The 18,513-nt window shown below is 42.1% G+C and overlaps 2 protein-coding genes across 2 annotated transcripts in view; one reads left to right on the top strand and one right to left on the bottom strand.

Annotated features, from left to right (window-relative positions):
• rbfox1 (RNA binding fox-1 homolog 1) overlaps window positions 1-18,513 on the bottom strand; it is a 397,214-nt gene that overhangs the window by 360,223 nt on the left and 18,478 nt on the right. The gene's annotated exons all lie outside the window — the stretch shown is intronic.
• Window positions 5,658-7,793, top strand: LOC308124337 (centrosomal protein of 83 kDa-like; the record flags this gene model as incomplete). Its single annotated transcript, XM_080487256.1, has 1 exon — window positions 5,658-7,793. The coding sequence occupies one exon, from the start codon at window positions 5,658-5,660 to the stop codon at window positions 7,791-7,793; it is 2,136 nt and encodes a 711-aa protein (XP_080343382.1).

Raw genomic sequence — 18,513 nt, 5'->3', positions numbered from 1 at the left:
AGCCATGTCATTAGCCAGATATGTCACACACATAAGGTGAACCTGCGAGCACATATAACAAGACGTGTCATGTGTCGACGCCTCTCAGCTCGACTGGCGCGGGTTTATAGTCACAGTAAGCTTTACTGTCAGTTACTGCTGCACATGTAAGACGTAAGTAGAAATGAAATTCCATCTCGCTTGCCGTCCCACGGTGTAAACAAATATCACTCAAAAATAAATAGACGACATAGACTAAAATATTCTACCAAAATAGAACAAAAATAAATCACTGAAACAGAATAACAATAAAATAGATAATGGCCAATATATAGTATATATGCAATGAACATGTGCAGTAGATGTGCAATATGCAATACAGATAACCTCGGAATACTTGTGTTTGTGTCCATGTACTGTATATGAGTGTGTGAGCTTAAAGAGCTGTACATGTATAGAGTTAATAAATGCTCCAGGTGCTGAGCACGAAACCAAGTCCGGTGTCCAGCTTCCTGACTGCTGTGAAGCGAGGGAGTTGTCTCCCAGTCTGGAGACTGAAAAGGACTGACGTCTGTAGTTGAACAGTAAAAACTGTCCTCACATAAACAAACTACCAACCTGATATGAAATGGGCACTGCAGAGTCTGGAGTACCTGTCTCCATGCAGCCTTCCCTCCTCACAGCTGCACTCCATCTCTCAGGGAAACGATAAAACGAGGTGTGGACAGGTTTCCTGCCCGTTAGTGAAGCCTGCAGCTCCTCCTCTGATATCTGATCAAATTATGCCTAAAGTGTGACTGTGTCTAGAGTGTGTTGTTTACAGTTAGAGAACGTCCAAAATGGCTCTGACGTTAAGTGAAAAATCTCAATATGTCAAAGTGTCAGGCAGTTGAGAGGAGGACAACGCCCTCTGTAGGGCAAGTAGAGAACGTCTCCCTATATAAGCATGTCTGTATGTGTGTATGTACTGTATGTATGTAACCAACTTTACGCAAAAGATATTTACCCAAATTGCATGAAGTTTTCAGGGATGATTTGTTATCCTCCAAGGACCAATCGATTAGATTTTGGGACGCTAGCGGCAAACCGTTTCCAAATGACTCCCAAAAAACTGCAAAACAATTTCCCATACGAAGCGGATGAGAGAGGCACCTCATAGAGGAGCTCAAAGGAGAGCACCGTCTGTTGCCATGGAGACGTGCCCTGCTCAGTGTTTCACACAGTGATGTTGCAACATGACCTACCTAGTTAGCATCGATGTGAGCTAACTAGTTAATAAATTTTAACTACTTAAATAAATTTGAACATAGACAACAAAATACAATAGTTAGTGAATAAAACTTTTCTTAGGAATCACTATTATAGAGTAACAACAGGTTAAAAATGCTCGCACAGGTTCTTCAAGAACATGGCTTTGCCTGGTGAGAGACCCTTGGAGTCAATTCGCCTCCAGAAAATGATTTACACGACATTGTCGACCAAGTTTTTGTGTCAAGCACTTTGTTTATTTGTTGAATACATAAAGAACCCCTTGAAAATAAAACCTCTCAGTGAGTTGGCCTGTCCTCCAGCGCCACCATCAGGTCCTTTTCATTAGAAGTGATGTATCTTGAAAAGCCACATCTTCCCAAATGACAACATTAATGGCCACTAGAGTATGGTGTTGGCGATGATGTGTTCATTCTTTCTTCAGGTTATGTTGCTTGTGTAAAGGACCAGTTTGAACGTGAACGTACTTAGAAATCTTTTCCATACTTTTCAGAATACTGTGAAATCACAACTTAAGTTTACATGATGCATTTCATTACACATCAGAGTAACTAAACCCTATTACAACATAGTTAGGAACTTTAGATCTTTGTTGGCCTGGAGAATTCAAATGAGTTTGTTTTCTTAGTGGATCTGACGGAGTCCACACAAATCAAGTTTTACATGATTAAATAGTTAAGACTTTTATTTTTACAGAAATATGTAACTCTACACTGTAAGCAATTGCTGTAAATGTATGGCCAATTTCCAGCAGTATTATACTGTATTAATATAATACAGTTGTGTACTGTAATTTGCAATGCATTATGGGCTGTTCAACATGAAACAACAGCGCACATACCTTCAACAGTATGTTAATAAGATGAATTACAGTAAACTACAGTATTTCTTCATTTGGTGTGTGCGCAACTCAAGAGGGAAAGTTCTCCGGCCACAGCATTGAGGACATGTGTGAACAAGAAGTCCTGATTTCTCTCCAACGTTTGGATTCTGTGTCTACAAATAACAAGGTAATTAAAAACGATGTTATCTTTCTTTCTTCCCAGGAGAAAACAACTAAAATGACGTTTGAAATAGAACTGTTGCTCATAAACTTATCTAGCGAGTTAGTGTGTGGTTATCAATGCCACAATGACAGCAATACAGTATATTGACGGGTGATTTCTATCAATTTTGTCCTTTTCTATTTTTGTATGGTTAATTTCACATACTGCTCTTCCTTTGAAGGAGTAAGTCAGTTAACTTGTCACATTATCACAACCCGACAAGGCAGCAAGGCAGAGGAGATTCAGAGCACATGCATGAATTAAGGAATTATTTACAAGCAAACTACAGCTGGTGGATGATCATGTTTTGTTTTTTTCTGAGGAGTTTGAATGAAATTTTCTAAATTTGCCTTAAGGCAATTAAGCTAACATTAATCTTTCTTCTGTAAAAAGGTTTTACATGAAGTATATTGATTTTTGTAATGATAAGAATGCGAATAATAGGTTTCCATTTTTGAATTTATTTAGTTTAACTGTCGTTAGTTGCTCTCTTGGGCTCCACACAGACACAATCACACAAGGAGAGGAATAAATTAGTAAAGTAGGTTTTTGGACTAAATAAAACGTGGTCTGCCGGAAAAATAAAACATATTAAATACAAACTGTGTCAAATCATCTGTGAATTTTCTTTTTAATACTTGTCAGACTCAGAAATGAGCAGCAGAACACGGGGGTTCAAGTCTGGTGACAAAAAATATTTCAAAACACAACACAAAAAAACATGAACTATTCTAACGAGAATATAACATATAGTGACTAATTCTACAGCTTGATGTTCCTGTCCTGTATCTTGAAAATACTTTCTCAGATCACACTGACTCTAAGCTTCAATTGAGGTGCATGTGATTTGGCTCCAGTGTTCAGCAGATAAAATAGGTCCAAGATAATGAAAGATCTGACAGGAAGCAGCAAAATTACACAAACATACTTAATGATATCAGCACCAAAACTCAAACTACCTTTTTCAGACAAGTTTTCCGTTCCGTCAGTGATCATACACCATTCTGATTTCAGGCGCTTCATTGGGATCAATCTAGAGAGAGTATCAAAGGCTATCCGAGTCAAGGTCGTCTCCAAGAAGAGCGGCATGATGGTCCAGAAGAAGCCAGCCACAGTGAATACTGGCGTCTCCACACTACTGAAGAACCCCATGGACTTTGAATGGGACTTCATATAGGTCAGTGAGCTCGCTCTGTTCTCTTGCTCCTAACGCACACTAAACCAAAAAAGATGTTGATGGTATCAGCTTTCGAAGCATGTCATGTATTTATACATCGATTGAAATGTTTATTTCGAATAAGGTACGAAAACAATAAGAAAAAAAAAAAAGAAAATTAACAACAAAGTTTTCCTCTCAAATAAATAAATAAATGAATAACAGTAATAATAATATAAAACAAATCAAGAAAAACATCGTCAGATGAGTATTCGAAAAGGAGTGAGAAGAAGTAAAAACTTATTTACTCTCACCCCTTGTCACAAGTAAAAAATATAATTACTTCCTTCCATCTCTTACACACACACACACACACACACACACACGTCCTGTGCAGCACAGCACATAGAATATATATACATACACGTCCATTCATACATACCTACAGACAGACATAAACACCTGTACCCACACACAAGCCCACAGTGCAAGGAAAGAAATGAACAGTAGAAATAACCAAAAGAAATGACCAGACATTTGCTCCCTAAAAATAGCCTAGTGATTGGCCACACCTTCTTCATCCTCGTACCTTTTGAAAATCATATTTTTATATAGCATTTTAAACTGTCTCATATTTGGACATCTCTAAGGTTTTTTTTAGGATGATTCTGTTTGTTGTTGTTTTACAGAGGCGACACTGTACCAGCATGGTGACGACCATCTCTTCCTGACTGAGAAGATTCCTCCTATAATCAGGACTCTCCACTCCTACTCAGACCAAGATAAGTATGCATTTCCCTCACAGACTATTTTGTGGTAAAGCACAAGCCTACCTCACAGAACCTGTACAAGAGCTGCACGCAAGCTTCACCATACTATTTTAAGAATCAGAATAGTGGCCAGAGACTTTTTTTAAGAGGTATGAACACCGCAGGGCCATTTTATGAGGTAAAACAAGTATTTCCCAAAATGTGACCATTGATTCAAGTTCTTACTGTGGTATAGTTCCATAGTCAGCAGATACTACATTGCAGTACATCTGTATTCTGTAGGTATAAATCCATTTTATAGGACACTTGTGTACATCGCAGGGCTATTTTAAGTGGGAAAAACACCAGCCTATCTCTTCTCCAATGTTGCAATTGATGCACATGTTCAGCAAGTTCTTACTGGTGTGTATTTTCACAGCAGTATTAATCCACATCTAAGATTATAAACCTGTAAGACTGTGTTTTACAAATGTTATTGATGCAAATTTTCAAAATGTTCTCAGTGATGCATATTTGCACACAGCAGTAGCACTAAATTTAGAGACTGTAAACACTTTAAGCTGCCTCTTGAGAGAACAGAAAGTTAGACACTATTCTAAATCCTTATTTCCTCTGTACATAAAACAAAACAAAAATAAAGTACAGTTCAAACTTTTGTTGTGTTTTCAAGTTTGATAAGGTCTCTGACATGTAATCTAAAATGTATAGTTTATTGTCATTACGTCCAGCACACACTATTTGGCAGTTTTTATTTTACTGCTCTGAAATTCTTTGGCTTCTTAATCTGGGACATCACACGGTTTCAATTTCTTTTTCTTTTTTTTATTGTTATTGTATTTTTACCAAAACAGTCTTCATGTTGACACTGCCTGTTTAAATAAACATTTGTGTGATTTATATCCCTTGCGAATTGTTTCTTGATTATTTAGCATGAGTTCAAGCACTTCTCTGTAGTCCACAGAACACTGTTTATTTTTTATATTGAGATTTTAAATCTTGCTGTGTCGCTGTATTATGCCTGTCTACAGCAAACTGTGAAATTCTAAAGTAACCCCATAATGTTTCTGGAAATTGATAAACTGTGAAAATGGTCAAATGTGTCTCTGCTGCCAGCACTTTATTGTAAATGGAAAAAATACAGAAATATACTGTATTTCACTATTACAGTAATAAGCCGTGAATTTCACAGTGAAAATACTGTAAAATAACAGTAATATGCTGGCATCTCTCCAGCATTTTACAAAGAGATTTTTTATAGTGTCCCTTTGATCTGACACTTTCATTTCACTCCCTTTCATCTTTCCCCATAATTCATCCTCACCACTGGATTTTGAAACGACACTTTGCACGTGCTTTTGTTTATGCAGGGTAACAAGTGAAGAGCCTATTTTTCTTAAAATGAATCAAGAAATGGATCCAAAGCTGCGAGGAGGTGAGATGACTTCTTCAACCCTTGACCAGTCGCTCCCACCTGTCCCAGACCTGGAGTCTGCAGCCATGCTGGGGCTGTCTTCAGGACTGGAGGGAGTGGAGCTGGTCCTGCAGAAGATGCTTATTGACGAGCAGACAAAGAACAAAATCCACAGGACCAACTTCCAGACGCTGAGGGCTGAACATGCCAGTCTGCAGGAGGAGTTCAAGCGGGCGCAGGGCGAGTTGACGTGCCTACTGAGCGATAAACAGGCTCAGCAGGAGAAATTTCAGCTGATGCTGGCCGAGCAGCGAGATGACCTGTTGAATAAAAACAGGGAGCTGGAGGAGCTCCGGCGGCAGGTGATGACGCCGCACCGGCTGGAGTTACTCAGAGCTGAGGTGCAGCAGGAGATGGAGGCTCCAGTCAGGGAGCAATTCAACAAGCTGGAGGAGGAGACGGAAAAGTACAGGTCCGAGTACTGCAAGCTGCAGTACGAGAACAACCTCCTCCAGTCCCAGATGGAGCACCAGAGACAAGAAAGTGCTCTCATCTTAGAGAGGAGGAGGATCTGCTACGAGACCGAGATCTGTCATCTGGAGAAGGAGCGGGAGGACCTGGTGGCTCAGTACCGGGGTTCGGAGGCACTGCGCGACGGGAAACGAATGAAGGCTCTGCAGGGGGAGAGCGCGCAGCTCCACCTGCGGGTGAAGGGTCTGGAGGCGGAGGTGGCTGAGCTGCGAGCACAGAAGGAAAACTTGGGTCAGCAGGGCGAAAGCGACCTGCGCATCCAGACCAGACAGCTGAGCGAGGCCCAGGCGATGCTGAAGACGATGGAGGCGGAGTGTCAGTCGCTGCAACAGGAGCTGGAGCGGATGGGGAGCAAGCTTAACCTGAGCTGCGAGCAGAACAGCCAGCTCACCGGGAAACTTCACAAAGCTGAACGGCAGGTCAACTCGCTCACCTGTCAGATCGAGAGCCTGAAGCATTCCCATAAACAGGAGAGCGCCAGCGTGAAGCTGGAGTGTGCTCGCTCTAAAGAGGAGTTAGAGAGAGAGAGGGTCACACTGCAGAACCACATCGATGGTCTGCAGGCCGATGTGGAGGTAATGAAAACAACTCTGGAACGACACAAGGAAGTTGTTGTGGAAAAAGAGAGGGAGCTGGTGAGGAAGGTGCAGAGCGCCCAGGAGGATGCGCTCCGCACAACTGCAGCTCACCATGAAGAAAAGTTGAAGTTGGAGACCCGTCTTGCCAAACTGGAACAGCAGAGGGTGCAGGAGAACGCTTCAGATAACCCCCAGAAGGCGGAGTGGGTGGAGCGTCTCAGAAAAGCCGAGCAAGGCGAAAAATCCGCTCTCAGGGAACTGAAGCAACTGAGAAACCATCTCCATCAGCAGAGCTCCCAGCCTGACGAGCTTGAAAGACAAAAAGCAGAGAGCACAGACCTCCAGCTGCAGAACCAGGAACTCAGTGTCCAGGTGGCGACGCTGTCACATTCCAAGAGCGGCCTGATGGAGACAAACCAGCGTTTGAAGGAGACGCTGGACCGACTGAGGGAGGCTCTGAAGACGGCCCAAGCTCAGGCGGAGGAGAGCCAGCACGAGGCGGAGGGGCTGTTGGAGGAGCGTCGGGTCGACTGGCTGGAGGAGAAACACAAGCTGCAGGAGCACGATGCCGAGCTGCAGCAGAAATACAGTCTGCTTAAAAAGAAGCTGCAGAGGACAGCAGTGGCTCAGAAGAAGAGAAAAATCCTGACTGAGGACAAAAAGAAGCTACAGCAGGATAAAATCCAGCTGCTGGAGGCAAAGATCGAGGAGCTGGAACTGGAGGCTGCTGCAGCCAAAGAACGCTCGTCGTTCTCAGAAGAACCAGCGCTGCTGAAGAGGCGGTTGAAGGAGCTGCAGCAGCGGCACAATGAGTTTCAACGTCTTCTCCTGGCCGGCCAGTGTCCGGTCAGCTCAGGCCCCGCACCCCTGACCTCCTCACACAACCTGTTCTTCGTCTTCGGGCAGGAGGGGCAGTCATCTAACAGCACAGACGACCTGTCAGTGCTTCGCCAGCGGCTGGGGAACCTGGAAAATGCTCAGCAGCAGCAGCTGGTGGGGCTGGGATCTCTGGATCATAGGGATCTGCGCTTCACGGCTCGGCCTGACTTCTGAGCTCTACTCTGCATCGTTGTTATGAGACGGGCTGTTTTTACAACCAGCAGTGCCAACACTGCCTGTAGATAGAAACATTATTTATTGGCATCTTTCTTCAGACAAAGCCGTTTGTCGCCGAGTCAGTGCCACCCCGTCACCTGAGCACCCCGAGCGTCTCATAGATCAGCTGGGAGCTTCGCCAGGTGGCATCCCTTCTGCATGTGCTGTCTTTCCGCAACCAGACGTGACACATCTTGGGTAGCTGAGTAAAAAGGACATAAGCAAAGCTCAGGGTTTGGACCCAGTTATCAGCATAGTCAAACAGGCTGTAATAAGTGACGAATGGCCTGTACATGTTAAAAACAACAACCCAGCTATCATGTTACTGCAACGAGAACGCAGAAAACTCATGATGAAATCAGGCTTGTTGTATAGAAGGTCCACCAGAGCAGTAGGTGGACAGACATTACAACTAGTCCTCCCCAGTGAACACCGTCTTTCAGTAAGTTTGTTCATGATGACTCTGGTCATCTAGGGGTCGACCGCACCACTGAACTGGTGAAGGACAGGTTTTACTGGCCAAAAATGACTTGTGAGATTTCTCAATATTTCAAAACTTGTGGTAGGTGTATTGCGCGTAAAACATTACCTCATCGGTCAGCCCCTTTGAAACAAATAACCAGCAATGGTCCTCTCGACCTAGTGTGTATAGACTTCCTGTCTAAAGAGCCGGATTCAAAGGGTGTAGGTAAGGTTTTAGTAGTGACTGACCATTTTACGTGTTATTCCCAGGCCTATGTAACGAAAAGTTAAGAAAGCAACCACTGTTGCCAAGGTGCTGGTTGAGAAATTCTTTGTGTACTATTGTTTCCCGTCTGGAATTCACTCCGACCAATGCCGTGATTTTGACAGTCGAGTGATCAAAGACCTGTTGAAAACGTTAGGTATTAAAAAATCCCGAAAAACTCCATATCACCCCCAAGGTGATCCGCAACCAGAGCGGTTTAACTTGGGGCTCTAGAGCCTATCCAGAAACTAAACTGGAGTCAGCATTCCAGTTTGTTTGTCCACGGATACAACTGTACACGTAATGACGCAAAAGGCTACTCTCCTTACAATCTGACGTTTGGCCGTGAAGCACGCTTGCCCATTGATTTGTGTTTTGGCACGTCACCTGATGGGGATGACAATTCGAACTACTTGCAATATGTTGACCAACTGAGAAGTGATCTGAAGAGAGCCTATGAGCAACGAAAGCCACTAACAAATTACAGGATAAAAAGATTGAGTCTGGCAAAAGAGGGGAATAAAAGAGAGAGAGAGAGAGAGAGAGAGAGAGAGAGAGAGAGAGAGAGAGAGAGAGAGAGACAGAAGGGAAACAATGGCTGCTGCTGCTACATCCACATGGCCGCAACTTCTCTTATTATTTGGAAAAGTATCGAAAGTATCGAAATACATGGTGGTATCGGTATCGATACCAAAATGTTGGTATCGTGACAACACTAGTCATTGTATTATTGTTCTTGATCCTCAGTATTTCTTCTTTCTTCATTTGCCCTGTGCAGTTTAGGTTGGAACTTTGTTTTTTCAAAAAGGATTTATAGCCTCTAAATTTACTTTATAAGAAAAAAAAGGTGACGATTGCATGAATCTGTTTCATCTTGTTTAATTTTATTGTAGAAAATAATTTAAGTCGTAGTCATTGCGTGTGTGTGTGTGGGAGGGTGGGAGTGGGGGGGTGGTAGAGACTTTGAGTGGTGGAGACATTTATGCAATATATCATGTTGGATCCCAGTGTATTGTATCAGTACTCTTATATCTTATGTGTATCGTACACCACCAGTGCTGGTTTGTACTTCAAATAAACTGCCTTCACACATTTTCTCAGAAAGAGTCACTTCAGACTCCACACACACACACCCAGTGGGCCAGCACAGTCAAACTGCAGTTTGAGTACACCTGTAAACATGTTTTATTGACAGCAGCTGGCGCCATCACAGCTCATTCACAAACATCAGGCCGCTCCTCTTCAGCTCAACTGCTTTATTTACCAGTTAATAAATGGAGGAAATGCTAAGAAGAGGCTACGATGTTACATGCAGCTGCAGTTGCCGGTAATTTCCCGACAGAAGGAAACAAGGTCGGAGGCTGAAGCGTCGGCAGCTGTTCTCCAGATATCAGGAGCAGAAAACAGGCCGTTTCAAAAGGCTACTGCGTGCATGGGAAGTAAATGTACATGTTCAGCTAGTTTACTGGATAATACTTAGAGTGGAAACTCCTTCGTTTCTGTTTTACAGATATAAGGAGCAGAAACAAGTTTTTTTTTACGAGAGTATCCTTGCACACATATAATGCTGGGCTGTCAGATCATGCAGTTGAATGGTTTAAAAGTTACTCGAGGGACAGAACTCTGTGTGTGCAGGTAAGACAGTTACACCAGTTCTGTCAGCCTAAATAAAGGTGTGCCACAAGGGTCAGTCCAGGGGCCACTCTTGTTCTTACTTTACATCAATAACATCAATGACAACATATCAAACGCTAAATTTCACTTTTACGCTGATGATACAGTGGTGTACTTCTCCCTCCACACCTGTTTTTGCACTTACTCAATTACAACTTGTTTTTAATCCCATCCAACAAAACGTTTCTGATTTAAAACAGTTTTTTAAATACGGACAAAACCAGTCAACCAGCCAAACTTTGAAAACTCCTCTCAATGATCGCTGCTCAATGATCTCAGATTAAACTGGTCACAGCCTACAAATATTTTAAGCATTCTCCTTGACAACCCCCAGTTTGTTTAACCCTCTGATTCAGCAGCTAAAAATACAATTCTCTCTTTCTTGGTGATATTCTGTATATGCACACCTCCTCTCATAGTTTTCAGTCAATGATACAGTCTATCATGGAGCTCTGAGGTTCATCACCAAGTTTAAATGTCTGACGCGTCATTGCCTGTTGAACTCGTGTTGGATGGTCTTCTTTATATACTTGGAGACTCAATCATCCGTGTGTTCTCACTTGTAAGTGTATTTTAGGTCTCCTACCTTCAGACCTACATCAGTCAGAGAAACATGGATTCTTATCATTTTACCTTGAATGATTGTCTTTTACTGTCTGTTCCTAAAGTCAGGACTGTACGTGTGTGTGTGTGTGTGTGTGTGTGTGTGTGTGTGTGTGTGTGTGTGTGTGTGTGTGTGTGTGTGTGTGTGTGTGTGTGTGTGTGTGTGTGTGTGTGTGTAAATGCGCACACTGGGAAACTGCAAATGAATTGCCCCTTGTGGGATAAATAAAGCTGTCTGAATCTGAGAATCTGAATCTGTGTCTGAATCTGAACTGGGGTAAAAAAGTGTTGAGGTTTGTTTGGAATGAACTACAAAAAGACCTGAAACTGAAAAACCTGGTTTCACTGGAGGCTTTTAAGACTTAGTGACTTGGAGACAGACACACATGTCTGCAGATGTTTTAAATGATGGACATAATTTTAATTTATGGGCTTTTTTTTTTTTATTTTTTAGCAAATTTGCATGTCTAATAATGTCTGTCCTTGATTCTGTGTTTAATGTATTGACATTTTATTTAATATGTTTTATGTGTACAATTGCTTGTTTTGTCTGAAACCTTTTGAAGGTACTGCTGCCTGTCTTGGCCAGGACAGACTTGAAAAGTTAATATTCAATTTCAACGAGGTTATTCTGGTTGAATAAAGGTTCCAAAAACAAGAGGTCAGCTACTTATAGTGGAAACCTTTTGTTACTATTCCACAGATATGAGGACCAGAAACAAGACACCATTTTGTCTGTTTTCACGTCAGAAAAGTTGTTTTTCGTGTGTCTTATGTAATGAAAGTTGACAGAGGACAGTACAATTTAAATATTCAAGTTATAAATACCTTTCTTTGTAGTATAGACCTGCTCAGTGGGTAAGGAATGTGTCTTCATTGTCAATCTACTTGCACGAGTGCAGGAAAAGCTATGACGACGGCTGTAGAGTGAATGCATGTTTCACCATAGTTTCTGTGTTTTGATTGAGATGTTGAAGTTTTTCATCAAATTTGCCATCTGATAGTAGTTCCCAAGCCCCAAAGCAATGTTGCATAAGCACAAACATAAAGAAAAGCGAAGCAACATCACAAATCTCCTTTAGTTTAAATATTCACATTGGCAGTTTTTCCCCCCCTGAACTTATGGCCGTGAGGAAGAGGCCACTTTCATTTATCAAAGATGAATCTCAAATAAAACCGTGATCGATATTTAAAGGAGTGCTGTGTGATCATCATGTCACAGCTGCACAACAAATCGCACATTTATTCTCAACACAATATACAAATAATCGCAAAAAGACTGAGAGGACTGTCATTCATTAGGTTTCATTAAGTACTGAGTAGTCATGCTCTGCAAATTCAAAATAGCAGAATACGAAACATGAGAGAGAAGTGTGATTTATTCACTAGTTTTGTACAACGAGGTCAATATTTTCATCAATTGACAAACCAAATCATTTCTGTCCTGGTGGCCATTTCTTTTTCCTGAAATCAACTAATGGAATTATGGAATATCATAATGTTATTAATGAGCGTTGGGGATTTGGGTCTGTTTTTGAGCCGCTGAAATAAAGCAATTCCCTGTAAAGGACCAAAGAATTTCTATTCTGTTCTATTCTTTTTCTTTCCTGGCTGTATAACTGGATAAAAGTGACAATTTCACCATAACATCCCTGAACGTTTCACACTGTAATGTAAGTTTGAATATTTTGAGTTGATTTATAGAGAGAATTCGCAATACAGTTAAATAAAACAACAACTTTTAGCTTTTTTTTTAATCAATGAAGTGCAAAAGGAACAGCGGGAGTTTTTTTACAGTTTCCTTTCTGTGAATGAGAAAAAGCTTTACTGTGTTCATAACAGTAGATTTCAGAACAGCATAATAATACATCGGATTAATTTTACAAATGCTGCTGAGAACATTTGTCTATAACTGCGGAACAATATTTGATTTGTGTTGACGCACCTCGTATCGAAGGTAAATTCCTATGAAACGTATAAAGTCAACGTGTCCTCCAGAGTCGGCGTGGAAGAAAGAGTAAGAAGGTGAATTGTAATTTTGCTGGTTTCAGAAAAGAATGAATATATATATCTCTGTTCGATCTGCCAAAAACAACGGCCATTCTTCATATTTACATGTGCTTATTCTGGGTTATAACAGCGGTCGATCATTCCTATGAAGATGAATAGCGAGGCAGATCTGAAAGCTTAGAGGAAGGCAGAACGGGGGAACAATTGCACAGGCCTGTGAAAATGTCCTTGGAATGAGAACAAATGGGAAGATTTGGGAGTGGAGACACGAGGGCAGAAAGAAAGAGTGAAGCTCAGGGTGACACGTGTGAAAGCTGCTTTCCCTCACCCGTGTGCGGAGTAATGCGCTCCTGGCTTGGTGCTGGGCGGAGATAAACCGGAGCCGCCCGGCCTGCTGACGAGTCACAGGACTGAAGTCTGCGAACACTAAACTCACTGCTGACTCACAATCTACTCAACCAGTTTAACACCAACTGCTAATTCATGTCGGCGAGGCTCGTGTTTGGCCTTCGCAGCACAGCAGTGCATCAATATTCAGCGATGATGGAGGACTACCTTTACTCACTAACTTAAGGACAAAACAACACTGCTTGTTATTCAACATGTGAGCGCACGCAATGGTTTGTAACGGCACACGTCTGCTCAATCATCTTAGTTTTGTCTTTACTGGAGGCTGAGTCCATCAGAATCACATTCACTAATATCCAGCAGGGTAGATTATTCAGGTATCCGTCATTAAGTTTCAGAACTCATTCGATCCTTCTTTCCACATAGAAACAAAATATCCATATTCTAGGGAGCCGGAGTAGAGCTGGGCGATATATATCGAATATTCTCGATGTATCGCGGCTTGTTCCCTGTGCGATATAGAAAATGACTGTGTCGTAAATATTCGAGTGTCACGCTGTAGCTTTTAGCCGCGGGCATTCAATTGCCGGGCGCGGCCAGCGGGTAGCGGAATGTGTCGGGAATGTTACGAACAGACACGGGAGATGCAAGAAAACAAGTTAATTAAAAAAAAAATACAGCAGAGGATCCGTCGTATGGCGGTAGTTTGGATTGAAGAAGTAAAACGTAGAACAAACAACAGTGTTGTGCAAAATATGCTGCAGTAGCGTCGCCACAGAAGGGTAGAAAATGAAGGGTGTGAAACATCTGCCGGTTCCACAACAACTAAGAAGCCGAAGCAACCGGCGTTGACGGCGTCTTCCCTTTCCTGATCAATACCATACGACAAAATGAGTCCAAAACATAAGGAGATAACACTGCGGTAACCCGCCACATGGCAGAAGCCATGGTCCCAGTTAGTGTGGTTGAAAGGTCCGGATTAATAAAACTCATCAACACACTTAACCCAAGTTAGAGTCTGCCTGTTCACAAGTATTTTGCAAAGAAATCTCTCCCTGTGGTTTATTCTAGTGAGCGAGAAAAAAGAAGAAAAAAAAGGACAATTTCATGATTTTGCTGTTTAATACTGTTTTGGTAAAATTCCCTTTGTTGTGATTTCCCCCTTACTGCATCCAAGTTAAATATCAGTATATATTAATGTAGTATGAACAAGAGTGTTTTAATGTAGACATAGAATCGTCACACTAGTGTGACTGATGCATCATAAGTGTTGATTTCTGGCAAAATATCGAGATATATGTATCGTGATACGGCCTGAGAACATCGTGGAGGAGCCATTTTATGTGTTTTATGTTGATTGTTTGCTTATTCGATTTGCCTGCGTGTGCTCCCCTGTGGACCGACTACGGTGGCCCAGAAGGGCCAACAACACAACACAACAACAAAAGCCACAACATAACAACAAAAGCTGCAACACAACAACAAAGAGTCGCAACACAACAACAAAAGCTGCAACACAACAACAAAGAGTCGCAAACAACAACGAAAGCCACAACACAACAACAAAGAGTCGCAACACAACAACAAGAGCTGCAACACAACAACAAAGAGTCGCAAACAACAACAAGAGCTGCAACACAACAACAAAGAGTCGCAACACAACAACAAAAGCTGCAACACAACAACAAAGAGTCGCAAACAGAACAACATAAGCCACAACACACCAACAAAAGTTCTTAAAAGCTCTCCAACTGCTGCGTCCTTCCGTTGTGGCATTTTGTTGTTGTGTTGCGACTCTTTGTTGTTGTGTTGTGTTGATGGCCCTTCTGGGCCACCGTAACTGACCGTGTGTGCAGGTTTTATGTTTGCCCACCAGGTGGAGCTGGGGCAAGGCGGAGGGTATAAGGCCTCCAGGTAATTGATGCCAGGTGTGCAGGACCAGGAGAGCATCAGTATCCAGACCGTGTCAGTCGGAGGAAAAGTTGAATGTGGTTATAGGAACTCAGTAGTGGGCTGAGTATTTGTTGATAGGCATCGACTTGTGGAAACCACATCTAAATAAATCGAATGTACCCCAGAAGAAACTCAAACACACACAGAGAGGGAGAACATGTAAACTCCACACAGAAATGCCCCGGCCGGGATTTAAACCTATGATTTCACTATGCAGCTCTACTTCATTAATCCAAGGAGGAAATGCTTTACAGTGGCTCCACTAGGATACCAAAATATCAAATAAGTAAATACTAATGTGCACAAGGGAATATTCATATTCACAAGGCAATTGTTTAATAAACAAATGTAGAGTGAAGGGCTGGACAGTAAATAGTATTTACAAATCAGTCGATCCCTGTAAACAACCTGCAGGTTCTCCATTTACTGTCAAGTCTGAGAAAATACTGCATGTTGGACAAAGCAGAGTAAAACTCACCAACACACCAGGAAGAAAGAAACCAAAAGTGATGATTAAAAGTTTAAAGATATTAAAAAGACTGAATGAAAACATGAGCATTTCCAGTTTAGACCACATTTCATTCAAAGAATGTTGTTATGCTCTTACCTCTACTTATGAATGAAGTTCTTGATCCTTCTGCACACAAAAAACTTTTAATTATTACCTCCCACTGCGACTGAAAGTCCAGTTTATAAAATAGTTTGAGCTTTGGCCCTCCATTTTGTAAAAATGAACACAGAATTAGCTCGTGATTTCTTCCTCTGCAGCTGCAGCATAAGCGTCTCTGGACTCACGAGCGCCCCCTACCATGAGACAGAAGAACTGACAGGTTTTTTTTTGAGGGGGTTGGTTGATTAGCAGGACGACTCAGAAACTGGATGGAATTTGATCAAACCTGGCAGGATAACAGATGATGGGACAAGGAGGGAGGGATTTCATTTCCAACCAGATGTTGATGATGTTCTCACCAGGCTGAGTGATTTCTTCTTCTTTCCTGAGTTTTCTGCTCACGGCCCCTCATACATCCTCGCTCGGAGCGGAGGACTGACACAGTTGCCATATCTTGGAGAGAACCAAGCAACCAGGACTCAAAAACACAAGCCGCTTTCTCTGAAAATTCAATGCAAAGTGGATTACAAACCAATATTTTCCATCAGATGGTTGGTTAGTCTAAGTTAGGACCTCAGTAATCAGTACTGCTGCTGGCTTCCTCTCTTGTGTACACAATAATGACATTTCCAGCTTGCAGATCAGAGACTCATTGTGTTGTGTTGCCTCCACGACAGGCCGTGACAGATGTGAGAGGACTGAGGGAAGTCTTGAAGGTGAATACAACTACTTTGTCACTGTGACAGTCCCCTGCATCTGCAAACATTAATCCGAGACCTCATCTAAAGAAGAGAAAGTCTGGGGCGACGGTGCTTGTTGGAGAATTCAGTGAGGATTTCCTTTAAAAAAACAATATCTAGATGGAAATGATTCAGTCAAAACACATGGGGCTTTTGTCAAGATGTGATTAAAATGGGACTTGTTGTAATTAACTTGTTACAAAGCCCCCTATTTAACCTGTCAATAGTAGTTATTTATGTCTAATTGTGAGCGTGCGCGCAGACAGACTGTGCACAGGCAGTGTACACGTGTTTTGTTACCCCAGGCAGATGGCCACAGTCACATGTGGAGGACACCATTTGTCCCGTCGCTGTCCGGTCTGACACGGAACAAGCTGTGTTGCAGATGCTGAATAAAACATAACGAGCTCGTCTCAGTATTGTGTTGTTTTTGTCAAACATGTACACGAGCCTCGGCGTCCTCATTATGAGATCGATTAGTTCATGCGAGGCTTACACACTCGCTGTCTGATGATGAATATTTACTCTTCTGTGTGTTTAATGGAGTGTTTTAACATCTCCTCCACCTCTCGGAAGGCCTGCTGTGCAGGAATCTCTGACATGTGAGGCTGGTGTGTGTCTGGTGCTTCAACAAGTTGTTCTGAACTACCGTGATTAGTTTTGGCCACCTGATCCCTCTGTGGCTCTGGCTGATAACTGTTTCTTCCTCCATGACAGGTTATTATCGCACTACTTTGCCGATCCGGGCCACTCCAGATGAAATTGCTCCGTATGTGGCCCCTGAACTAAAACGTGTTGCACCTCTGAACGAAAAGAAGAAATTCTGCTCACATCAGACTTGACCAGTCACCTTTTTACGTTTTCTACTGGGAAGGTTAACCCTCTGGATCGGTACTCCATATTGAGTACCATGCCTTTGTTTTTATGTATTACAGTGTACAGTCCAATGATTTCATCAGATTCATGCAAATATCTTCGTTTTAAACATACGTGGCGATTTTAATACACACAATAGACAAACATCCAGAGCATTAGGAACCTCTACTTCTTCACATTTTCACTCGAATGGATGTTAGTCAGCACGCCATGCAGAGGAGTCACCACAGGGGGCGCAATCTGGATCTTCTCATTAATTATGGTCCATCAGTGTGACCTCTGTGGTTGACTTGACTGTTTGCAGCCAGGACAAACTGGTAGAAGGACAATAAGAACAAAAGTTTCCTTCAGAGTGTCATCACTCCCTGTCCCGATTCTCCTGGGACTTTGTAGTTTTATTTTGACAGTCATCTTAATGACAATCCAACTTGGTCGTCTGTCCACTAGAATGTCTGTGTGCTCCCATTGTTAATGTTCATAGCAAATTGTTCTCTGCGTGCATGTGTGTGTGGTTTCAACACAACAACGGCGCCAACTTGTGGCCTGACGTGCTTACTATAGCGTTTTCAGCGTTTGCCGTGTAAACGGACATCATTTTTAAAATATTGCCATGTAAAAGCAGTTTTCTGAAACAAAAACACAACAACGCTGCAATTTCACTGGCTGAAAAATTGAACTGACGCTGTATACAAAAGTCCTCCAGAGATTTTTTTTCCAGCTTTATGCAAATTTATCTTCTATCTTATCCACTCGTATCTGACAGTGATAATGTTTCCTCCCTGGTTGTCTGTGCTCAGTCTTATCTTTCTATTGTTTGAATCTATTTCATCACATTAAGGGAGTGGGATGAGTGTCCGTGTGTGAAGGGAAGTCATATGTCACTTCACGTTTAGGTCATTCTCACTTTCAAGCAAATACATTTCATGTGTTTCCTGCTTTTTAGGTTTGTTATTCATATTAGAACAGGATCTTATCTTTTTTTTTTTTGCCTCATTCAGTCATTTCAGCAGTTGTTTACTTTTGAACTTTTTAGTAGTTTTATCTGTATCAGGCTCGAATCTGGGCCATTCTTAGTAGCGTGCTAACCACTACACCCCCATGCCACAAAGTGTTGAGTGTGGAACATTCCTCCATTGT

Source organism: Lipophrys pholis, assembly GCF_963383615.2.
Source record: "Lipophrys pholis genome assembly, chromosome: 19".
Taxonomy (NCBI): domain Eukaryota; kingdom Metazoa; phylum Chordata; class Actinopteri; order Blenniiformes; family Blenniidae; genus Lipophrys; species Lipophrys pholis.
Note: the sequence above shows the minus strand (reverse complement) of the source record. Positions and strands in the feature narration are given on the sequence as shown.